The sequence below is a fragment of the Danio rerio genome, chromosome 1 (genome assembly GCF_052040795.2).
Source record: "Danio rerio strain M-AB ecotype USA chromosome 1, GRCz13ab, whole genome shotgun sequence".
NCBI lineage: Eukaryota > Metazoa > Chordata > Actinopteri > Cypriniformes > Danionidae > Danio > Danio rerio.
This window is the reverse complement of record NC_141021.1, coordinates 53,177,501-53,202,628: the sequence shown is the minus strand read 5'-3', so window position 1 is coordinate 53,202,628 and position 25,128 is coordinate 53,177,501. Positions and strand designations below refer to the sequence as shown.

The 25,128-nt window shown below is 37.2% G+C and overlaps 3 protein-coding genes across 19 annotated transcripts in view; 1 reads left to right on the top strand and 2 right to left on the bottom strand.

Annotated features, from left to right (window-relative positions):
* Nucleotides 1–18,800, top strand: part of fam13a (family with sequence similarity 13 member A) — a 96,748-nt gene extending 77,948 nt beyond the window's left edge. For 4 of the 16 annotated variants that reach the window (XM_087237745.1, XM_087237742.1, XM_087237743.1 and 1 more), the window contains 12 exons: nucleotides 2,159–2,261; nucleotides 6,874–6,939; nucleotides 9,583–9,799; nucleotides 9,879–10,020; nucleotides 11,684–11,765; nucleotides 12,000–12,205; nucleotides 12,297–12,380; nucleotides 12,468–12,563; nucleotides 14,518–14,601; nucleotides 15,038–15,231; nucleotides 17,317–17,418; nucleotides 17,543–18,800. In XM_087237745.1, coding sequence (XP_087093871.1) covers nucleotides 2,159–2,261; nucleotides 6,874–6,939; nucleotides 9,583–9,799; nucleotides 9,879–10,020; nucleotides 11,684–11,765; nucleotides 12,000–12,205; nucleotides 12,297–12,380; nucleotides 12,468–12,563; nucleotides 14,518–14,601; nucleotides 15,038–15,231; nucleotides 17,317–17,418; nucleotides 17,543–17,666 — 1,500 coding nt within the window. In that variant the 3' untranslated portion in view covers nucleotides 17,667–18,800. The remainder of the gene's footprint in view (nucleotides 1–2,158; nucleotides 2,262–6,873; nucleotides 6,940–9,582; nucleotides 9,800–9,878; nucleotides 10,021–11,683; nucleotides 11,766–11,999; nucleotides 12,206–12,296; nucleotides 12,381–12,467; nucleotides 12,564–14,517; nucleotides 14,602–15,037; nucleotides 15,232–17,316; nucleotides 17,419–17,542) is intronic. The other 12 variants (XM_087237751.1, XM_087237747.1, XM_087237748.1 and 9 more) reach the window with 3 other exon arrangements.
* The window catches only part of otx2a (orthodenticle homeobox 2a), a 238,850-nt gene extending 218,426 nt beyond the window's left edge, over nucleotides 1–20,424 (bottom strand). The window contains exon 1 of the mRNA XM_087235153.1: nucleotides 20,119–20,424. The gene's annotated coding sequence lies outside the window, so the exon portion shown is untranslated. The remainder of the gene's footprint in view (nucleotides 1–20,118) is intronic.
* Nucleotides 18,866–25,128, bottom strand: part of herc3 (HECT and RLD domain containing E3 ubiquitin protein ligase 3) — a 54,354-nt gene continuing 48,091 nt past the window's right edge. The window contains exons 19-21 of one of the 2 annotated variants that reach the window (XM_087234851.1): nucleotides 24,093–24,276; nucleotides 23,897–23,999; nucleotides 18,866–21,663 (exon numbers count right to left, since the gene is read on the bottom strand). In XM_087234851.1, the coding sequence (XP_087090977.1) occupies nucleotides 21,455–21,663; nucleotides 23,897–23,999; nucleotides 24,093–24,276 (496 nt within the window). In that variant the 3' untranslated portion in view covers nucleotides 18,866–21,454. The remainder of the gene's footprint in view (nucleotides 21,664–23,896; nucleotides 24,000–24,092; nucleotides 24,277–25,128) is intronic. The other variant, NM_001145624.1, reaches the window with a different exon arrangement.

The following is a 25,128-nucleotide window of genomic DNA, read 5'->3' as shown; positions in this document are numbered from 1 at the left end:
GGTTCTTTAACCTTTACGAGTTTCTGTCTTCTGTTCTGGTGCAAGCTAGTTATTGCATCCATTGACCTCTATACTAGTAGAAAAAAATTGCAACGAAAATCAATGGGTATTTTTTTAAATTTCATTCTTTTGTGTTCAATAGGAAAAATAAACTCAAACAGGTTTTGACAGGTTAGGTAGTGAAGGGTGAGAAAATGATTTTTGGATGGACCATCTCTTTAAGCAAGGCTGTTCATTCATTTTTAAGAGCGACTTAAGCATCAAAATGAAACAACAGTATGGTGGCCGAGAGAGCTTAACGTGGTGCAATATAAGAACACATGCAACTACATAAAACATTAGCAATTTAACAGCACACGTGTTGCAAATCCTCACAACGCAAACAAATTGATAAAACGTGCTACATTTTCCCACCACAAAAACAACTGAACGCGCTGCATTTTCTCACAACACTTGCAAACAGAACGGAACACAACAAAATGTTTCAAAGGAACGCTAAAACGTGACTGACTGGATATTTAGGTTATTTAGGCTAATCAGGATGTTAAAATAATGATGTTCGAGTTGTGAAAATTTAGCGTGTTTTATTGATTTGTTTGCGTTGTGGAAAAATGCAGCACAATTTATTCATTTGTTTGTATTGTGAAAGAATGCAGCACATTTCATTTATTTGTTTGTGTTGTGAGAAAATGCAGCGCGTTTTATTCGTTTCTTTGCATTGTGAGAAAAAGCAGCACGATTTATTCATTTGAATGAAATGCGCTGAATTTTCTCACAATGCAAACATTTGTTTGGGTTGTGCGAAGGTAGCACGTTTTATTCCTTTGTTTGCATTGTGAGAAACTACAGTGCATTTTGTTTGCGTTGTGAGAAACTGCAGTGCGTTTTACTTGTTTGCGTTTTGAGAAAATGCAGCGTGTTTTGTTTGTTTGCGTTGTTAGAAATTGCAGCGAGTTTTATTTGTTTGCGTTGTGAGAAACTGCAGTGCGTTTTATTCCTTTGTTTGCGTTGTGATAAAATGCAGCACGTTTTATTCCTTTGTTTGCGTTGTGAGAAAATTCAGTGCATTTCATTCATTTGTTAGGGTTGTGAGAATGCAGCACATTTTATTCCTTTGTTTGGGTTGTTAGAAACTGCAGTGCATTTTATTTGTTTGCGTTGTGAGAAAATGTATCGTGTTTTATTCCTTTGTTTGCGTTGTGAGAAAATGCAGCGTGTTTTATTAATTTGTTTGCGTTGTGAGAAAATGCAGCGTGTTTTATTAATTTGTTTGCGTTGTGAGAAAATGCAGTGTGTTTTATTAATTTGTTTGCGTTGTGACGATTTGCAACGTGTGCTGTCAAACAGATCTTTTCTTAATTTGCTGGGGTTATTTTGTAATTGCATGTCTTTTCTTAAATTGCAGCATGTTTAGCCACCTACAACAAGTAAAGTCGGTAACATCCCATGTTGAAAGTTGAAACGATCCAGTTCATATAAACTATACATACAAAATTATCTGTAATGTCTTCTTGAAAAAAACAAAGGGCATCAAAGCTAATTTCACTTCAACATTTTAACAAATGGCAGGCAATAAATTAAAAAAAATCAGATTTTTTTTTTTCAATCTTTGTAGTTAGGCCAATTCCCCTCTCTGCTCCAAAAATAGCCCCCGTCCCACGCCCCAAAGCCGGAAGTGTGTGTTTGTGCGAGTGACCGACTGCATGTTTGTCCAGATTAGATCTGTCTGCACCTCTCGCAAAGCCCTCCAGCCTGATTGTTCATCATCGAAACCGAAAGAAGGCTTTGAGGAATGCTGAAGTGAACATATTGGGAAAGCATGTCTTCCTGTAATCAGCCTGCGTGCTCTGCGTGCTCTGCATGTTCTCTCTCTCTTTCTGATACTGGGACACACAGCTGCGCAGACAGAAAAGGAGGGGTGGAGAGAAAAAAAAACATGAAATTAACCACACCCACTCTAAAAAAAAACATGGGAGGGGCTGAGAAGCGCAGAGATCCAATCAGCATTCAGGGGCTTGTCCTGCAATCCCGCCTCCTGCTTCCTCCCAGCCTGTAATAGATGGGGGCAGGCGCAAGCAGGAGTATTGCTCAACTTAAGAAGCGCACTGCCCCCACACTGGTGTAGTAGGTGTTTATCCTTCGCTCTTTTCTCTGCTAGACGCCTGCCATGAAGATCCAGGAGGCTCTTAGTGGCGCAGAGCCGTGTGACGATGTCCCTCGGTTGGACCTGTCTACTCTGACAGACGACAATAATTGGGCAGGTCAGTAGCTTTTTTTTTGTTATTGTTGGTCTCTCACTTTGTTGCTATGTGTGTTTGTGCGTGTGTGTCTGCACATGGGCGGCAGCTGCAAGTCTGCCCACATTGTGTCCTCATGCAGTGGATCTTATTAAGTCACTTAAGCGAGATTAGAAGCAGTCTGCAGCCTGTTTTCCTCCTGGGTGTTGTGTTAAGGCTTATTTTGCATTGCAACAGCGTGCTACTGACGCATTATTTTTTTTTCCGTTCGTGGTTGATGTAAATATTGAGGTTGGAGCTACAGCTTGAAGCTTCTTCAAAGCCCTGCGATGTCCTTTGAGAATTGTGACTTGCATGCCTTTTGGGATTTTATCGAGTTGCTCTGGATTCATCTGCGGTTCTTGCAGTTGCAGTTTTTTTTTTTCATCTTCCCACACTTCCTCTTTGCCAATATTTCTTTGTTTGTAAACATTAAAAAGACTGTTGAATGCTATAGTTTTTACTGTTATGAATATAGAATATACCACTTTTTATTCATTATATTATTTGAAATAAAATAAATTAATAAAATAATACAATTATTATAATAAAATAATGTTTTTAAACTAAAGAAATGCTAAACTGTAAAAAATGTGGGGTTCCACAAAATCGATTTGTGTTGGGACATTAAGTTAGCTTAGTTTATTTACAATTTTAAGCGGATTGAACATAAAACAGTTAAGTTGTCCCAAAGAAACCGCAGGAATTGTGTTGCTTCAGCTCATTTAAATTAGTAGTTTGAACAAACAGCAAACTAAATGTTTTTATTATATTTTATTAGTGATTTGTTTTCCAAGTTTAACAAAATATTTTGTACAAACAAGGTTGTATTGTTCCACAACAACCCTTGCTGCCGAAATGAATTTACAAACAAGTTAAAATCAAATAAAATAAAACTTCAACATAGAAAAAAGAATAAAGCAAACTAAATGTTGCGAGTGAATAAATATAGTTATATTCCATATTTATAAATTAATCATTAAATAAAAAGAATCTACAATATTCAAACGTTGCTTATTTATAAAAGCTATTTAGTGCCATATTTAGCTATATAGTGCCATATATACACAGTGAATAAACGCTATATTCTGATTACATTATCTTTTGACTTTATTCAAAGTAAGCAAATTATTTAAGATTAAATCTAAATACAATAGAACAGCACTTTTTATTCATAATATACAATAATGAATGTAAATATACCGCTTTTGTTTATTTATATCGTTTTCAACGTTAATATTTGACTATATAAGGCCATGTTCTATGGAAGCAATCTCTGAAATCTAAATGAGCTGCATCACAGTAAAACGGTTGATCTGTATTGGAGATAAGTTCACAATTTTCAGCATTAGTTGCTTTAATTTGTTTTGGGTAGAGAGCAACCCTAGCAACAAGCAGACGTTAGGCTCTACAAGTGGACAACAGTATAGCCATAGCAACTGAACAGTGAAACACTAGGAGGTTTGAATCCAGAATTCTGGAGCTGTTGCTATGTGCAAGTCACGTCTGAGTCTTTAAACTTGTCACAATAGTCTACCTTCCTGTTTCCTCCGCTGTTCCTGCAGCATGTGCCAGTTGTAGACTAGCACAAACATGCGCCAACACACCCCTTTTTGCCATGACCTTGGAAATGTTTTGATGTATGTATGCTCGATTTCTTCGTTTGAGATGCACCCTAGGCAGTGAAGTGAACGTAGCATATGCAGCTGCCCCGCTGACAGGCCTGCCATGTTGATTCACACTTACCCTTTACTTTAATATAGTGGTTAATGTTGTTGTCAGAGTCTTGGCAGAATCTGTATGCTGTATGGTGTACTTGTTTTATGGCACCCTCTAGTGAGAGCTTCAAGTAGCTGCTTACATAATGGCAGATCTCGCTTGACAGCTAAGCTGGGATGGTCAAACCATCGCCCTGTGGTTTTCTAAGGTCTTCATAGAGACATTCCTATGGGTGAAACATGAGATCATACGCACTCCTGGAGACTTGTATGTGGGCAGAAAGGTTCTCGAAAAGTCTCTGCATGTTCCTTTAAAGGCTTTGACAAATGTGAATTAGATATAATTAAAGGCTATTTTCAGTGTGAATTTTAACTAAGACTTAAATGCCTCGTGTAATTACCATAATTAAAAAGAAAAGAGTTTTGGCACTGTATCTGTTGTGAAAATGATTTACAATTAAAGTGAGTAGATTTGGGGTGAATTTTCCAAATTTAATGCTGTGTATCCTAGTAATTTAATGTGTTTATGCTAAATACATAATAATAATAATAATAATAACAACAATGAAAAAGTTATTTCGAAAAGATCTGAGATCATTAGATTGTGCATGATCCTAGAATTTATGTGTGTTATGCTGAGAGGGACAATCTAATAACCGATAACATGATGAAAATGAGCAGTTTTTATTGTGAAAGCCGCATTTAAATGAATAAACAGATTACTTTTGCGGCAGTAATAGTCCTGTAGTGCATATTACCTAGTTGTGTGCCACAAATTTTAGCAATAAAGTTAGGTATTGTTTGATAAACAAAAATGTTTAAATGGATACAATTTAGGGTTATTTTCAGGGAATTTTAACTAAAACCTAAATGCTTTGTGTAATTAATTTAAAAACAAAAACAATTACGGCACTGTCTCTGTTGTGAAAATGATTTACAATTAAAGGGAGTAGATTTGGGGTGGATTGTTCCAAATTTTATGCTGTGTATCTAATTAAGTTAATGCTTTAGGCTAAGAACATAGTAATAACAATGGAATAGTTATTTTGGAAAGATCTTAAATCATTAGATTGTGCATGATCCTAGAAATGATGTGTGTTATGCTAAGAGGAACAATCTAATAACTGATTACATGATGAAAATGAGCAAGTTTTATTATGAAGCCACATTCAAATGAATAAACATCAGTTTTGGGTAGTGTAGTGCATATTACCTAAATGTATGCCACAGATAATAGCAGTAAAGTGAGGTAATGTTCGATTAACAACAACATTTTGAAAATCAAGACATTTTTTTTCAAATCAGTAGTTGTGATAATTTGAGAAGTGCATTTTACAAAAACACTGTAAAAAGTTTAATCACAAACAAATTTGTTTGTTAATTTAACTTATTTTAATACGTTTATCCGGTTTCAACTAAACATTTTAGGTTATACAAATTATAGCTTAATATTTTAGTCAATTTGATTGATGCATGTTTATATCAGTTATATCATTTAGCATTGATAATGTGCAATGTGTGCATCCGCAATTTTCAAGATATGCAATGTTGAGTCTGAATTATAGTTGAGCAGAAGCTACAGATTTGTATTTAATCTCTGTATTTGTACGAAATTTATGATTTATCCAAAAAAAAGAATCTTACTTAAAATGTTTGTCTTGCTTCTAGTCAAAATATCTACATTTCCAAGTGAAACCCAGATTATTTCACTTACCCCACTGGCAGATAATTTACCTTGTTTTAGGGAAAATCTTTTACTTGTCTTCTGACGAGTCAAAACAAAACAATGTATTTATTTGTTTTAAGAATTTTTTTTTGATATTTGGACTGGAAACAAGATAAAAAATAAGAAAAGCTTTTTTCTATTGTGGTTATTTAATTTCTGCACCAGAATACTGTTAAGACTTCCCCCAAAAATGATCAAATAGTGTTATTCATCCATCTTGGAAAACGGCATTTATATTGCAATATTTGAAATCGCAGAAAAATAAAACATCGCAACATCAGATTTTTCCAATATCGTTAAGCCCTAGTTGAAATGACAAAAAAAAAAAAGTTTTAGAAGCACCTGATCACTGTTACCCTGATGAAGGCAGTTGTTTGCCGAAACATGTAGGCGCACTTTTACAGAACAGCCATGAGTAAAGGCTTTGTAATATTTTTCCACATTTTTGGAGTGCCTTGGACTGATTTTTGCTGCTTATTCTAATGAATCCCTACCCAAAGAGCACAGACACATTATTAAAGCTACCCCTGGGCACTTTTTGCCTCATTTTGACATTCATTTGAATCAACTTAAAAAATGTTCTCAGCAAGATTTTTTTCATACAGATATCTAGCTAGCAATATGTTTCTTATGCTAAATGGAACAACTTAATCACAGGCAAAGAAGAGAAAGATCTTTTTTTAAGACCAAATGTATTATGAAGAGAAAAACTAAATCAAATACTTTGTGCATTTCATTTATATTTTACATATCGTAGCAATTATCCTTATTATGATAAGTGGAAAAATTGCAGCTGAACAAGTTAAACAAGCTAAAAATGTTTTGTTAACGTCTTTAAAAGCGCATGGTTGCAGTAAAGGAGCTCACGCGACTGTAAAATACAGTGGCACTAAAAACAAGCTGTTGCTCATGGGAGCGGTCAAATAAGAGTTCAGGACAGTATGTAACATTGAGCTGCCAGACCTTTGTCCCACTGGCGCTGGTGCCAAAACACATTGCGGTGATCGACTGCGGTGCCAAGAAGCAGCGGTTTGCCCATATGTTTGTCAGCCACCGTCTTAAATATCACTCCCTGCTTTTCTGCCTGCCTTGAGTAAAGTAGCATTTCCTTGGGCTGTCATTACAACTACCTCTCTTTCCTTTTGTCTTTCAGATTCGTGTTTCTTTAGCGCCTCTTTCCTTGATTTCAAAAACCTTTTAAAGTCAATTGGCAATGATGGTAAGAGGGCTGAGATTTGCTTTTGTTAACATTTTGAGCCCATCTCTCACGGGTGACCTTTAAACGCTGCATGGAAAAACCCATTAAACACCCCCAAACTGGCATGCATAGCCACCTAGCATCTAACAACCTGCTGCTTTAAGGACAGGAGCTGTGATGTGTGGTTTTATTTATGCCCGCAATGGCCTACTAAGATTTTTGTGAGTCTTTGAGCGAAAGGCCATCTTGTACCACATGCTTGGTTGTATTATGCCGGTTCAACAAAATGGCTTCAAATGCACTGCCATGAGTGAGAGAGAGCTCCACCTGACCTATTAGCTCCTCAAGCATGGCTGTAGCGAGCACATGACAGGACTCAAAAAAGCCCAAAGAAAACCTGTAGGAATTTGGGCTCTAGCGGATTGATGCACAGCATGTTGAGCTGTTTGTTTTGGTTTATGAATGTGCATGTGTTAATGTTCTTTGCAATAACAATAGCATGCATCACTATTGTTACTGCTAGAATTAAACATTGATAATGATGAAATAGTTTTTTTAAATGTGCACAGCAACACCAGCAATAAAATGAATGAAAATGTATTACAACACTTTAGCAAATGTTTACCAAGCAGTCCAGCAGTGTGTTGGCATATCCCATAATGATATGTTGTTTTCGAGTTTAGATGGTACATCAATAAAAAAGTTAGTGCATTCCAAACACGTATTGTTTTATTACTTGTCCTAATGAGCTCTGCCTTATGCAAACACTCTGGGGGGTTTAGATTCACTTTAGCGCTATAAATATGTTGATATCAACTGTATAACAGATAAAATCGAGAGTGAGCCTCTAAGCACGCCAGTTTCGCAGGTCAGCTGCATGATTGAATTGCCATTCTGACCTTACTTTACGGTCATGGCATCTGCGTAGTAAATAAACAAAGCATTCGGGAATTATGTGCTCATTATGGTAAATTAAGAAAATGTAGTGCATAATGAATGCTCTTTGGAACATTTTGTCAAGTACGCTTGTACTAAAAAAGTACATGTGTATTGTTTATTAAAAGAGAGTCACCCAATAAATTCATCATTTACTCATCCTCTGGTTGTTCCAAATCTTAATGAGTTTTTTTTTTTCTTGAACCCAAAAGAATCTATTTTGCAAAATGGAAACAATTAGCCGTTGACATCCATAGTAAGGCTGCACAATGTTGAAACAATCTGACATTGCAATATGTATATATATTGCGATATGACTACAACTTCACCAGATCTTTTTGGAAAGAAACCAATCATTTAGATTAATTGGGGTGATTTTGTAAGAGTATAAATGATGTATAAAAAATAAACAAATTACAAAAATGACAAGCAAATTATTAATTATTTTGCTTGTAATGTGTGTATTATACATTATTTTTGTAATTAGTTTTTTTATATATACTTTTTTATAACAGAGCAATAAAAAAACTCAAATAAACAGTGTTTTCTGGAGACTCAAACAGTATTCAGGTACAGAAATTGCAATGACTCCAAACATCAAGTATAATGTGCTAATCAACTATAATCCTAACTCCAAAATTGTCAAAATATACTATATTTTAAAAATGTTATAATAGGCCTACTAGAATTAAAATACACTTTACCTAAAATGTATTAGTTAATTTTAGGTTTTTTTTTTTGTAGATAACTGGCCAACAAAATATTCATTAAACTAAAGATACAAAAGTATACCAAATGAAGTTTGTTACAAAAAAAAAATTGTGGTCAAATTTGTTTCCTGTTGCTATTTTGGGTTTTTCATCTATTGTTAGAATCCAAAGTAATTCAAAATTTCACATTGTGAGTCGTTCTTTTAAAGAGATTGTTGCGGTTGTTGTAGCTACTAAATCATTTTGACCAGAGAAGAAAATGAACTGATTCAGATTTAAAATGATGCGTCCGAAAATGTGCGATAGGCTACTATAAAAGGTATGATTTCAACACAGTTTTGCAACTTTAAAAGGGTTTCTATAGACTGTGAAATTAAAATAGTCTTTTGTTGCACAAACATAAGCATTTCAGTGACTATTCCACATGCACCATTATGTACTGTAGACAAACTGTTAATGACGATACTAATGTTTACAAAAAACAATGGCACTGCCAGTATTTTGGAGCCACAGTATCACGATACTACCTTAGTATCGATAAACCGTGCAATTCTAATTGCATATACTTCAATATGACTATTGCAGACACATTACGATATCGATGCTAAAACGATATATTGTGCAGCTCTAATCCATAGTAGGAAAAACAAATGGAGGTCAATGGCTATGGTTTCCAAGATACCTTGTTTTATGTTAACCATAAAATATAAATTCAAACATGTTTGGAACAAATAAATAGTAATTAATGACAGAATTTTCTTTCTTGGGTGAGCTTTATTTTAACGAAAGTGATGGTGTAGATCTGCTGAGCACACATATTTGTAGTTGTTTTGGCTGTACAAGTTGACCTCAGGATTCCCGATATAGCAACAAGTTTAAAAGCTTATCAACCTAGCTTAAATGTAATGTTTACTCAAACATTAAGCAGTCAATGTTTATCAACAAAGACTAAACCAACCTGATGGATGCCCTGAGTGACTTCCCTATATTTTAACACGCATGTTTTCCATGTTGACAGAACCAGTGCCTGCCTACTCGTCGTGGCAAAGGGAGAGTATGGACCGTGATGAAGCTCGTCTTTCACCTCACGCTGGTGGCAAACTGATCCGCCAGCTCCTGGAGGAAGACAGCGACCCAATGGTATCACCACGATTTTACGGTTATGGGGATGGTCATCAGTATCTCGATGACACAGAGGTTCCTCCATCTCCACCCAACGCCCACTCTTTTGTCAGGTAAAACAACAATCCCTCGTGAGGTCTATGAAATACAATGTACTTTAAAAGAGTATAATTAATCATGCTCCCCATGCAGTAGGCGAAGAAGTTCATCGTTGGGCTCGTGCGAAGATGAACGGGAAGAACTCACCTCAGCCCAGCTTTCAAAGCGAATCCATGTACTCAAGAAAAAGATCCGGAGATATGAGGAAAAGTTTGAGGAGGAACGCAAATACAGAGTGAGTAACTAAATCTATACTGTGACAACTAAACTACGATCTTTACACTTATAAATCGATTCGTTATAATGAAGTAGTCTTAAGAAAACATTCTTAGTATTCACCTTACTCTGCAATGCCGAAGGAAGTATTTCATGTTCTTATGTCTTTTATGGAAATGACTAGGAATAACAAATAGCAGTGAACGGTTAAACTACTTGTTCTATAAATGAGTGTGTTTCTGACTATACATGAAAATAAAAAAAATCAATGGGGTCAGGGCTCAACAATAAGGACTGCCCAAAGACCTAGGGCCAGCATAAGAGACGCTCAGGGCAATTAGCCCATCCTAACTAGCCCATCGATTGAACCAGTGCTGCCTTGCCACAAGTCTAATTTGCCTGCGACTGTTTCTCAAAAAAGTCATAAACACCATTTTATTTTTCGATTTTTCGTATCTGATTGGATGTTGTGAGCTTTTATTTTTTTACCGTAACCTGGTAACAACCTGTACAGCAAAAAGATTGACAGCATGGTCAAATGAAGAGACTAATAGAGCATGTCTGTTTCTATTGTCTTGAAGCAGACATCTACAATATGAAAAAAAAAAAAAAAAAAAGTGATGTTTTGCACAGTTTGCCCTAAGTTTGGCAAGTCAGCCACCTTTTGTTTTGCATTAAAATACCTGCATATTTTCCATACTGCTCTTTTCTGATTGCATAACATTTTGAATTTTGCTCATTCTATATTTATAAAAAAAAAATTAAATATGTAATTTCTAGATTCACAGACATTATTTTTGACACAATATTTAAAATATGTGGCCAAGAAATATCCACACATTCGGGCCAGTAGAAAAAACTCCTTACTGTGTGTTCACAACATAGGCGGTGAGAGCGTCTAAGGTCGCTCTGGCTGCCCTGGCGACAACGCTGTCTGCCTTCAGCTCCGCCGGCGAGAGCGTCAAAATTCGCTACATTGATCTCGTATTTAAAGGGGCCATTGCGCATTTATTATTAAATTCATTTAACTATGGAAGATCAAGTTGCATGTGGTTTTGCTCTACTTAAGCAGCAATACTATTTTGCATTGTCGCATGAGATTCCTGCTTTAAAGAAAAAAAAATATTTATAACATCAATGCATATCAGTAACTCGCTAGTAACTTTTTTTTAAATGTATGTTTCTGTAAGAAAACATTGCAAATAATTGGAAATCTGACGACTGCAATAATCAAATCCTTGGGAACAACTGTGGTCAGGAACCAAAGTTCACAGTGACTGTGTTCTCTGGACTCCTCTCAAGCGGTGGACTTCTACATTCCGATTTCTTGCCGGCGAATCGCGTCATATAGCTCATTACCATATAGCTGACAGGATTTCAACTCTGCTCGATGCCCACAACGGCGAAGACATGCCGCGCTGCTCCTTGCTGCTTATCGCCGCTGGCCCCCAATAAAAATGAAAAACTTTCGGCTTCTTTGACGCTCTTGCCGCTTTCGGTCTGAACATACAGTTAGCGTTGAACCCTGGAGGTGAATGAGACTGGAAGACTTGAACCATTAAGTTTCCAATAGTTGTGGCCACCCTTACATGAAAGAACAATGTCAATACACTAAAATGACCAGTGCAAAAAGAATAGTTTTATTTGTAACAAAAACGCTAAGTCTATTGTTATCTCAACAGCCTTCACATGGCGATAAAGCCGGCAATCCAGAAGTTCTACGGTGGATGAATGAACTAACCAGGCTACGTAAAGACTTGAAAGGTATGAATGAAATGCCCCAACAAGGGAAACAATTACCATTACGAAAGTGATTTGTATCACATAATCCATGCTAATCCAACATTCATGATATTTAGTTTGAACAAAATGTCTCGGGAGTAATTTCCCGCTAGCCTTTGTGGTTTGGGTCTACTAGGAAAACATCTAATCTGCTCTACTCATGACTTGCAAAGTTCTTATAAACAAGTGCCACCATGTTCTGGCTTCACATCACAGATCACAAGTTGCTAAAGTCAGAAGAGGATTTGACGCCCATCCCCCGCCAACGCAGCAACACGCTTCCCAAGAGCTTTGGATCTCAGCTGGAGAAAAAAACCCCGGAGACCAAAGCCCCCAAACCCCCTGTGGAGAGCACATTGGAGACGGTCACAAACAAACTGCAGGAGAAGCGGAAAGAGGCTGGCAGACCAGAAGACATTAAGGTGTGTTTTCGAGTTCTCCCCTCGTCTTTTGATGCATTTTTTTGTTATATTGCAAGAATCTTTAAAAATTCCATCCTGTCTTTTTCTTTAGGACATGACCCGTGAGCAAATAGGAGCAGAAAAAGTGGCTATTCAGAAAGCTCTTCTATACTACGAGAGTATCCACGGAAGACCCGTAAGTATGCAAATAAGTAAATTCACTTCATGGAGGCCTAGAAATGATTAACTACACAGGCTGAGGTATTTCTGCCATTCTTTCTAGATCACGAAGAACGAGAGGCAGGTCATGAAGCCTCTATACGACCGATACAGACTAGTCAAACAGATCCTCTGCAGAGCGTCTGCCATTCCAGTCATTGTAAGTTCTGGTTTCCTCCATTATTGTTCTCGCCTTCCCCTCTCTCAGGTGCCGTTTACACTAGTGCGTTTCCCTTGTAAAACTATGTTTAAAATGAAAATAATTCTCAATCTAAACAGAGTTTACTGCATTTCAGAAAAACTATCTCTGTCCACACTATCCAGCCTAAAACGCATGATACATGACTATTCATACTCACTGAGAGGAGCTTGACAATCAGAGCATGCTATGGAATACAGTGGTCCCTCACTATAACTTGGTTCACCTTTCGGGGCCTCACAGTTTCGCTGATTTTTTTGTGTGCAATTTGACTTTTTTATTTTTAAAGCGCGTTGTGTACTGCATCCTTTTTAGAACGTAACTCCCATGATAAACAATGGACCACTGTATTCCAGGAGACAAATCGGAGAGCGATTGTGTACAGCAGTGCTTAAATTTTCAAAAGTTGGCTTTCAATCCGTCAATACTGAAACATGACACCAACACTTCCAAAACACCCACATTCATGGGCCGAAAGATGCTGGTGTAGTGTGGAAGCTAGGCGTAACTTTATTAAAACTTAACCATTTTAAAATGAAAACGCATTAGCAAATGACACCACAGTTTCTAGAGAAATTGCTCAAGTAGGAGTTACATGCAGATGGTATAAAAGAGTGTCCAAATCCTGCCCCTGGAGGGCCACTATCCTTGAGTAGTATCCTTAAGTTTTGCTATAGTCCTATTTAAAAAAAATTAAATAAAATTCAGAGAAGTATGTTGGGTCAGACTGAGCTAAACTCAACAGGAACTGGCCCTTAGAAGCAGGATAGAACACCTCGAACGAACAACTCCAGTTCTGGTGTTCACAACCTACATTTAGATCCATCTCTGATGTTGTATTACAAGATGGGTAACATCATTATTCTGCAGCCTAAAATATATTACTTTGTCCAGCAAGGGAAACTTTGGTTAGTTGTAAAAAGCATCAATAAAAAATAATTCATATTCATGCATACATGCTAGGCATACTAGAGACTAGTTAGCATAGCAAAATTCTAACATCTTGAGTCTTTTAAAGCCATTCAAGTCTAAATTGGGTGTTACGTGTGAACTGTGGGGTTTTACTGCCCAGGTAGAACATTCCAAATCGGTCACTTGTAAGGTTCCATAAAAGTAATGTTGCTGCCCATGTAGGCAGTTGGCAGTGAGACAGGTTTTGGAATAAAGCTAATACTTATCCAAACCACACTAGCAAATATGCATAAGCTACAGTTGTCGTTTTAAAGGCTAGCTAGCTGCCATTTCTGCTTTATTCTAGGACTAAACCGTTTGGATAAATCTCCACAGTATTAGCAGAGGAAATAGCATTAGCAGTAGCACAATATAAGCATTTAGCTGCAGTATTGATGCAGTGACAGCGCAGGGGCTTGTTAGTGCAACTAAGCCAGTCTTTAGCAAGAGCTCAAGAGTGGCTCACTCAGGTCATATCCTGTAGCTGGATATTTGCAACAGTATTCCTTATAATACCTAATTCTCTAACACACGTAGCCTTAAAAGTCCTCCAAAGCATAAAACAGCCACCCTGGTCATATTCCCACACCACAGGAAGTGTTTTGCCCTCTTAATATAGCATGATATGCATATGAAATACAAGAATAAAAACATCCTAAATGCAGGAAAATATGACATTTGTGGCTTATGCAACACAAAAGTGGATGCTATTATGTAACACTCTAAAGTCTGATTTGCAGTTGTGTTATCTTTTAGCTTTAACCACCATTTTATAAATATAACCATGTCTATTTTATCGTTTCCGCCAATTTTAAACCAATTTGATGAACCCCCTAAAAATGACATCTTCAGATTTTAAGGTTTATTTAATTTGGACCTTATTAGTGAAATGAGTACTGCCCTGAGTGGTCTGATGTGACCGTAGTTTACCAGGTTATAATGTCACTATTAACACCCACCACAGGGTTCGCCTTCCAGCAAGCGCAGAAGCCCCCTGCTGCAGCCCATTATCGAGGGTGTACCAGCTCTGTTCTTCAGCGACACCAAGGTGAAGAGCCATTACCGCTCAACCAACCAGTGATTCGGCTGCCCACCTCCTTCCCCACCTCACTAGTTTCCTCATTAACCCAATCATGAATCCGTAACTGCATGGGCAAGTAATTGGGAGTGCTGTGAGATTCGACTCCTGCTGATTCCATTGCCGTTTGATCACATCCCTGTTGGGTTTTTAGCTCCAGGGATGGCGACTCATATATAATGCAGTGCACTAGTTCTCCAACTAGAATGAATGTGATTTACTGCACTCCTAGCACACAGATGCTTTTCATTTGTACTAACCCTAGTCACTACAGAGGCTTGTTGCACAATGATTGTCACTGAGATCTCCCTTGATAATCAATGTTAGATCCTGCTTTGTCATGCTAGTGTAAACCCTCACGGTTAAGCTGCAATTGAACTAACCAGCGCCATCTGCTCTTTTCCAGGAGGAGGAGGATGGCTCGGATGATGATGACACCCGGACGCAGTTCACAGTCACGGTTAAGCCAGAGCTGAGCATGCTAGGACTTCTCGACCAGCTGGATGAGGACGCAGACGGTTTCATCTCACCTGTTGATGAACTATCCCCTTCCAAGAACACCACAGACATGAGACTGTCCAACTTGCATGCTGCTACGATGTAAGTTTTAGGTTGAGTTGAAACGTGTTTTAGGGCACGGCCATTGACTTTAAAAAAATTACGTTTGTTGTTTGTTCAAACTACTTATTTAAAACGAGTTGAAGCAGCACAATTCTTAAGGGATTTTTGGGGACACCTTGATTGTTTTTTGTTTAATATACTTATATTTGTAAAAACTAATTCGTTAACTTAATTTTTTTCCATGTCCCCCAAGACCCCAACAGAAATTGATTGTGTGGAATCCAGCATTTTTTTAATAGTGTACTAGATAATATTTGTAGTTTGAGATCTATTTTGTGGTTAATGAAAGTTCCGGAACAATTTGAAATAAAGTAGGCAAAGGTCAGCTCTGTATGGCCAGATAAACATGGACTTCCCGAAAGAATTGTAAATCCAAGCAGATAGCAGCAGCCATTAGTAAAAGAGATTTAATCAAGTTTATTTTATTTTTGGGGGTAAAATGCAGCTTTAGAAAAATACATTTTTATTTAATAAACTAATACAGATTTACAAATATTTACATTTTCAAATGTAGAACAGAATACATTGTTGGTCAGTGCATTGTTGTTGTTAAAAGTGGTATTATGTTTGTAAGACATGGTCACCTTTGCTAACAATTGCAATTCAATGAATTCCCATGACCTATAAACTCTACTGTGTTAAAGTGTTTCACAAAACTGGAATTTCCAACTTCTATAAGAAGTTCTATATTCAATACCATATTTGATATGATACCATGGAGGAACAAATTCTACAACATTTAGAGTATACAAATCCAGTACAACAAACCATTCAATGTCTTGCATTCACAGGACAGACCCCTAAGTTTTTTACGATCGCTGAATCTAACAAAAATTTTTACGATCATGCAAAATTTTTCATTTAAACAAAATAAATCAAAATAATTATTTACAATCTCATAAAAACGAAAATTCTAAACTATACAGTTAAATTGGATTTGTTTGCAATTAATTGCTTTACATGACATATAGACGTCGCATATGGAGAGCACCATGATGTAATTGAGTGTGTCTTGAAAAATCACATCTCATCTGCTCCCTCACAGTCATTAAATTACATGGAAGTGCGGGGAAATGGTTTTTCAGCCTATGCAGTGAGCAGACGCTGATGAAGCGTGAGTGATTTACATGTAAAGTCAATGCAAAGATGCAATTAGACATCTTGTAGTGCAAATTGAGTGGATAACACAGCACGAATTCGCTTCAGACTGCAAAAGAAAGTGTGAGCAAACATCTAACAAGCGGAGAAGTGGACGGCTGCTGAATGTGACAGAATTATTTTTGCTTTACATGTATGGTTTGGAGCCATTGATGTGCTTAAAATCGATAAATGATTTCGCTTAACTATTTCCCTGCCACTGACGAGAGAAAACGTTTCTCTGCCATTAACGAGTTTTACAGCGTTTACGAGAATTTAGGTTCATTACAGTAGTGGATCCTTAATGCATTTCCTGAGTGAGGTACATGTAAGATGCTCCAGGGAGTGAAATCTGATAAAGATAAAGTAAGATCATGAATAAAAATAAGAGTTATACAACCTCCCTTTGGCTTAATCTCTACTGATTTAGATCTTGTATTAAAGAACTTTATTTTATGATTGCACACCTAACATAGTAGGCTACCTAATATGGTAAATAATATCGAGCAAAATTGTCAGCAAATTTCTGGAAATTACCACCACAAAATCAGTCATTTTTAATCGCAAAATTAAAACTAGGGGGTCTGACAAGAGAGTAAAGCCAGTATCGCTACTTACCAAAAGCAAGATTTTATCGTTTTAAAAATGTCAGTATGGATATTTAGCAGTATATCGATATATTTTGACAACACTACTGTGTAAATGCCTTTACAGACATTGTACTTTGTTTATATGAATAATTCAGATAGTGGAGCTTCAAAGTCAAATATACAAATGCCTATACGTAAACTTTACATTTAAAAAAAACTAATTGTTCAGTGATATTTACCAACTATTGAATCTATTCAATGCAAAAATATTGCACTGTCACTGCGGTTGATTGAAAGAAACCTAAAACTCTCCACTCCCTCTTAACCAAACATACAGGCAGGAACTGGTAGAGGAACTCCAGGAAGCACGTGAAGAAAAGAAAAGAATCCGCAAAAACCTTCGTGAATTCGAGGATCAGTTCTTCAAACAGAATGGCAGGTAAGCAAACTTCCTCAAAACAATTTTCAGAGTTGTACAAGACTACTTTTAGATGCATTGTAAAGATTTACGTGTCTACAGAAAGAGAGAGAAAAAAATCTTACTGAACGTTCTGTTTCCATAGAAACGTGCAAAAGGAAGATCGCTCGCCCTTGGCTGGGGAATACAACGAATACAAGCATATCAAAGCCAAGCTAAGGCTGTTGGAAGTGCTTATCAGTAAACAAGACTCCTCCAAGTTCATCTAGTGCTCAGCTGGGATTTGCTCTACTAGCCAACCAAGGACCATCCAATGCCATCCAAAGCAATACAGTGTGTACAAAAGACATGTTCCGCTTTGTTATTGCCCCATTACAAGAACAGTCGACTTTGGAAGAAGCCAAGACATGCCTGGTTCACCAATAACAGATGTACAAGTGCTGCAAAAAGAACTGTGGGTTTCAGAACACAATCAGATTACCTGTGTGAATCGTCCCTGTTCATTTTGAAGCCCAGAAGAAAGCTTTTATGTTGTATAATACGACGGCTCGTGTTGATTTTAGATCATTCTTTTCTATATTAACAATGCTGTAATATAGAAGCACGTTTGTTTTGCGCAATCAGGCATAAGCTTTGAAGAACACCCAAGTTATTGCATCTTAAATAATTGTCTATGTATATACTTAGAGATGAAGAGAGTTTATCATTATAGGAATTTTGTTTTCTTCGCTTTCGATTAATTGAAGGTAACTGATTTGTGGAAGGAAGCCTCTCTGTATATTACTCATTATTTACTGGTGCCATAATTCATGCAAATGGATTTATTTTGAAAATATGAATACTTGCATCGATTGTATTTATCAAATTCTTAACCCTCATCTTAAGCTGTAATTTTTAAGACCATTGACTAAGCTAGAAGTCAGTAACTTTATGAAAGACAAAAAAAAAAAAAGAGTGCAAATGAACAACCAAAAGAAAACTGGGGGGAAAAAATTGTGTAGAAACGCACAAACAAAGGTACTATAAACCAGCTTTTGTCGTTTTGTTTCTTTTGTAGTATACTTTTTGCACTAAATAGTCTCCAGCATATAACTGGTCATCACATGCTGTTTTGACAGTGATGTGGGTGGATTAGATTCCCACAAAACATCTCTATTGTTAGCATGCAATAGAAAGCAAACCTATGGGGCCTCATTGTGTGTTTGTGTGAACGCAGATGCAAACCCAGTGAGCACGTCACCCCCTTCTCTTATTCTCCAGATTGGAAAATGGTAGCGTGACCTTTGTTTTTACTGAACGTGTCAAGACCGATGGATAAAGATGAATACTGTGTGTACATTTTAGTACATGATTGTATTTGTATTTTGTACATATGATATAAAAACCAAACTATTTTTTCTGAACACACTGGTGTCGGGTATTCATTTCAAAGTCTCTTGAGTTCAAGAAAAAGCCATGACTTGCGTAATGATATTTCATCTGAGGTGAATTCATTTTATTGTTCTGGAAAACAAAATAGATAAAACAATATACTCCATTTGAAAGCTATAAAAGTAAATATACTTTACTAAAATAACAATGCATCAGTAGCCACTAAGAAGCCCTTGTTCGCATACATTGACAGAAAGTAATAAGCTGGATAGAAACACTTCTTTATATGACCTTCCATCATATACAAACAAATACATCTCATGCAGCTTGATGCAGAACGCCACAGCAAACACGTCACCGTGGTCCCAAATATTCCCGTATCACCCACTTTGGACTTGAAGACACTCTTAGCCATTTTAACTGCAAACCCAGCAATGCGAGTAGAAAACAAAATCCAGTTTACATCATATGTCTGTCCTCTGAAATAGAGGGATTAAATCGAAAAAAGCGGCAATGTTTTAACCGGGGAAAACAACACAGCTGTTAGTATATTCACATTTGCTGGAGTAAAATCCCAGAACTAGTACACACACTTCAACCAGTAGTTATTGCTGGATCGCGTTCCTTAATGAAATCCCATTTTTTTCCCTAAGAGAAACATCTTTCCCCAAATAACAATACCAATGAAATATTTCAGAAAAGCAGCTTCGGGCGTTCACCCTGGGCATGACATGCGCATGTCAATCATAAAAGATATTTCATGGTAATAACTTGCTACTGTACATACAGTGAAAAGAAAACCGTTGGAAATAATTTGGTAGGCGCGAAAATGCATAACTTTAACGTCGGTCGGAGCACTGACTGAATGAGTAAAGCGCGAAAATCAGTATTAAAATATAGAGGTAAAGTTGGTTTAATAGTCAGACATTCAGACTTTCCCCTTAATAATATAATTCCTTTAAAGTATTATTTGCAAACTCCAAACAGTGAAATCATATTAGCAGCCAATGACTATCAAAGTACAACATTGTTCACAGTCAAATAAACAGTGTTGATGTTGTTTTCAAGTCATATTTGCATGCTAATTCCGATCGAATATTCAAAGTAACATGGTAAATAATATAGACTTCTAAATGAACGAATGTGTGAATATAAAACCAACTTTACCTCTATTATAAAATTATGTATCGTGTCCGAAAGTGTCTGTTGGTGTTATGTGCTGCTGATGGGGATGTTATTTCTACCGTTTTCATTAAAAAAAAACTAACGTCCAATTTGAAGTGTTGTGAATGGCTTTCTGATTGAAGAAATAGTTCACGCTTAAATGAAAACTGTGATTGATTTACTTACCCTCAGGCCAACCAAGACGCCTAGGTTACTTTCTTTCCTCAGACACGATTTTAGGTGAACTCGTTGCCCTTGGTAAATCATAAAGTCCACAGGTGCTGTCACTTTGAGAGTCAAACACGCTTTCACAAGCCACCTCAAACGAATACACGTCGCTCCTTATGATATACTGACGTCTTTTGTAAAGGAAACATCGAGATTTCCAAAGAAATACATAACTTCATACTACTTTACTTCGTGTAATCTATCGCCTCAGGTGAACGAGGTCTCTCACATGACGCATGCGCAATGGCGCCAGTTCAGAATGCCATCGCGCATGGATTATTAGACGTCTTAAACACAGGCCAATCGTTTTATATCATACCACCTCAAAGAATTCATTCATTTTCTTTTCAGCTTAGTCCCTTTATTAATCTAAGGTCGCCACAGCGGAATGAACCGCTAACTTATCCAACAAATGTTTTACGCAGCGGATGCCCTTTCAGCTGCAACCCCTCACTGGTAAAACACCTTAAAGCAATATGGATTTATTTGTAGTCAATTAACTATTTTTTTTCTTACTTTAAAAATGACAGCACCCATGTTTATTTCCGCTAAAGAAAATCAGCTTAGATTGCCTGAGAGTAAATATTCATATTAAACTACTCTGTATATCATAGGTCTCAAACTGGATTCATGGAGGGCCGCAGCTCGACATGGTTTTGCTCCAACCTTAATCAAACACAGCTGATCCAACTAATCAAGGTGTTCATTAGAGACTATTAAGCAGGTGTGAGTTGGAGGTAGTTGGAGCCAAACTGTGCAGAGCTGCAGGCCTCTAGAAATTGAGTTTAAGACCATTGCTGTTAATTATGCATTTAACATTTAATAACAAGGTTTTGTAAAGGTGTTTTAACCAGAAAATTCATTCCAAATCCGTGTAAACCAACATGACCAAATAACTTAAGACTATAGAGCAACCTATTGGTCTTTAAATCTGATTCAAAAACAATTACACTTATACAAAATATATAACGAAAGTCAAATATCTTAATTTATTTGCCAACTACTCATTCCTAATATTATAATTATTTTTTTTCATTTAAAAAATATAATTTTTTTAACCAAAAAAAAGAAGAGGGAAAAAAAAGGGAAAAAATTGTGCACGTCTCAAGATGCGACCAAACAAGCAAGTCAGAGTCAGTCAGTAAAAAATAAGAAAATAATAGATTTTACTCGTATGAGAATCGAGATGTGCTCGTTTGTGGTAAAACAAATGCGAGAGCAGCGTTCGTTTCCATTTCTCCACGGGTTTAAAGTGCAGTTTCAGCATATAGAAAGCCCCCTCCGTAGTTCTTGTTTAGACCAGACTGAAGCCCTCGTACTGCTCCACGGCCTGTGTGAGGCGCTGCCGCAGGGTCTCTTTGGTCTGGTAGCAGGGCATGTCCAGCATATTATAACAGGTGTGAGCCACTGGAAGGTAGTGCTCTTCTGCAGCCGTGGACTGGATGACAATGCGCAAACTGGCCATGCCGTGGATGGGGATGCGGTCACTGCCTGTCAAGAACACTGCGGGACAACAAAAACAATTCTTTGGTCGGGATTCAAAAGGCGCTGTCACATTTATGACATTTCAGCAACTTGATGCATGATTTCTGAACAACCAAAATAGAGAAATCGATTCTGCGATTTACAAAATGCATCGCTATTCTCTCCTGGATCAATTCTGAGTTTAGTATTAAACAGAAAATGGCACTACAGGCTAGTTTTGAAAAGCAGACGTCACTCGAGGCTAGTTTTGAACAATAGATGGCTCTCTAGGCTAGTTTTTAACAACAGATGGCGTGGTAGGCTAGTTTTTTTAAACGCCAGATGGATCTCTAGTCTTGTTTTAAATGGCAGACTGTGCTCTAAAATAGTTTTGAAAAGCAGATGACGCTCTAGGCTTGTTTTGATAGCAGATGTCACTCTAGGCTAGTTTTAAACAGCAGATGATGCTCTAGGCTAATTTTGAACAGCAGATGGTGTTCTAGGCTAGTTTTTTAACAGCAGATGGTGAGATGGTGCTCTAGGCTAGTTTATAGCAGCAGATGGTGCTCTAGGCTAATTTTGAAAAACAAATGGTGCTCTAGGCTACTTTATAACAGCAGGTGATGCTCTAGGCTAATTTTGACCAGCAGATATTGCTCTAGGCTAAAGTTGAACAGAATACAGCTCTTTAGCATAGATTTAAACAACAGATGGCACTTTAGGCTAGTTTTGAACAGCAGATGGAGCTCTAGGCTAGTTTGAACTACAGATGGTGCCCTAGGCTAGGTGTGAACCGCAGATGGCGCTGTAGGCTAGTTTTTAATAGCAGGTGGTGCTCTAGTCTAATTTTTAACAGCAGAGGGTGCTGTATGCTAGTTTTGAATTGCAGATGTCGCTCTAGGCTAGTGTTGAACAGAATCCAGCTCTCTAAGATAGTTTTGAACAGCAGCCCGCGCTCTAGGCTAGTTTTGAACTGCAGATGGCGCTCTAGGCTAGTCTAAATAGCAGATGACGCTGTAGGCTAGTTTTTAACAACAGATGGCTCTCTAGGCTAGTTTTGAATGGGAAACTGCACTCTAAAATAGTTGTGAAAAGCAGACAGCGCTCTAGGCTAGTTTTGAACAGCAGATGGGGCTGTAGGCTAGTTTTTTAACACCAGATGGCACTCTAGGCTAGTTTTTAACACTAGACAGCCCTCTAGGCTAGTCTTGAACAGCAGATGGAGTGCCAGGCTAGTTTTTAACACTAGGCGTTCCTCTAGGCTAGTTTTGAATGGCAAACTGCACTCTCAAATAGTTGTGAAAAGCAGACTGCGATCAAGGCTAGTTTTGATCAGCAGATGGTGCTTCTGGCTCATTTTTAAAAGCATATGGTGCTCTAGGCTAGTTTTTAACAGTAGACGGCTCTCTTTAAGCTAGTTTTTAATAGCAGGTGATGCTCTAGGCTAGTTTTTAAAAGCAGACTTCACTTTAGGCTAGTTTTTAACAGCAGATGGGGCTCTAGGCTGGCTTTGAACAGGAGATGGCACTCTAGGCTAATTTTGAATTGCAGACATCTCTTGAGGCTAGTTTTTAACAGCAGACGGCTCTCTATAGGCTAGTTTTTAAAAGCAGGTGATGCTCTATGCTAAATTTGAACTGCAGACAGCACTCTAGGCTAGTTTTCAACTGCATACAGCGCTCTAGGTTAGTTTTGAACAGCAGATGGAGCTCTAGGCAAATTTTTAACAGCAGACAGCACTCTAGGCTAGTTATTAACAGCAAATGGCACACTAGGCTAGTTTTTAAACAGCAGCTAGTGCTCTAGGCTAGATTTTAACCATATCAACACTTGTAATACACGTAAACCTTCACTAACTTTATTAGTGATAACTTCAGGTCAAAGTGGTGTATGTAGGGAATTGACCATTAGCAAAGTATGGTTGTTTGTAAAGCATATAGCGCCATCTGCTGTTTAAAATTAAGCTCATTTTGAAAAATAACTGCAGAATTGATGCAGAATCAATTTCTCAAAATATTTTTCAGCACAGTGTAAGATAAAACAAACTTGTCTGTACTGCTGGTATTATTAGAATCCCTCCACATTTTAAATGTAATCTGTTTTATGCTTGTTTGCATCCTTTCAGCTTTTAAAGTTCTGGCATCAGTGTCATTTAGAACAATACATATATACAAATAGTTTGTATTGTGCTTTTTGATTTCACTTTTGGATTAAATACACTTGCTTTCTTTTTTACATCACACAATCAGTTCCACTGCCGTCTCCCACTTACATAAGAACTGCTTTTTTTTCTCCAAGGAAAACTCATGAAACACTTCCCAAAACATCTTTACTGTTGGGTGGGTTGCAGAAAACTCGCCCTTGTATGAGGCATTCTAGGAACAAACAGAGAGATCCAAAGTCACATGGCTTGAACATGAATGCTGAATTAGTGTGTCGTTAAATGTTAAAGCTGGATGTGCCCCCACCTTCTCCATCTCCTCCCAGTTGTAGTTGTTGTTGCCCACCACCATGGCCATGAGTTCAGAGGGCTGGAAGAGAGACAGAATCTCCCCACCGCAGACCTTCAGGAAACCACTGGAGAAGGCCGAATACTGCTCCTGTACTGCGTCGCTGAACACATACTGCAGATACGCCTGAACAAACTCCTTCCTGAGAGAGGAAATCACACAAAAATGATATCTCTTTATGGAGACGTTGACCCTTTCTCTTAGACAGTCATTCATTTTCTTCTCAGCTTAGTCCCTTTATTAATCCAGGGTCACCACAGCGGAATGAACCACCAACTTATCCTGTATATGTTTTACAAATCGCATGCCTTTTCTGCAGCAACCCATCACAGGGAAACATCTTCTGTGATCTTCTATGTGAAGCTGCTTTGAAACAATCGACATTTTAAAAGCGCTGTACAAATAAAGGTGAATTGAATTGAATTAAATACGTTGATCATGTGTACACAATGATATTTTTAAAGTATTTCAGCAATACACACACACAAAATAACTGTGTGAATATCTGATATCCGACAGATGGTTTTGTCTTTTTAAAGTGGTTGTCTTTTTGTTGTATATGGTTTGTCTGGTTTATAGTTAAAAACCCATTTCCCTATAAAGAAAATAATTTTACTTCCGGATCCGACTGATGTGCGGTAATGCTAAAAGCCTCACTCATTACATTATTGCATAAATAATTATGTATTCAGATGTCGTTTTACATACTAGTAGTATTTGCTGTACTGCCTTCATGTTAATGTTTAGCAAAAAAAAAATAGCATGGTATTACAGTCATTTTAATAAAGATGATGACTGTTATATAATAATAATAATCCTCATTAGATTAAAAAAATTAAAACTAGTTTAAAAATATTTATATCACAATAATCGGATGCACTGTGCAATAGTCTGTTCACTTTAATTACACAAAATATAATAATAATAATAATAATAATAATTTTGTTTAGCCATACAAAAGTGACACGTGTTCCTGATGTGGTTGTGTTAGTTG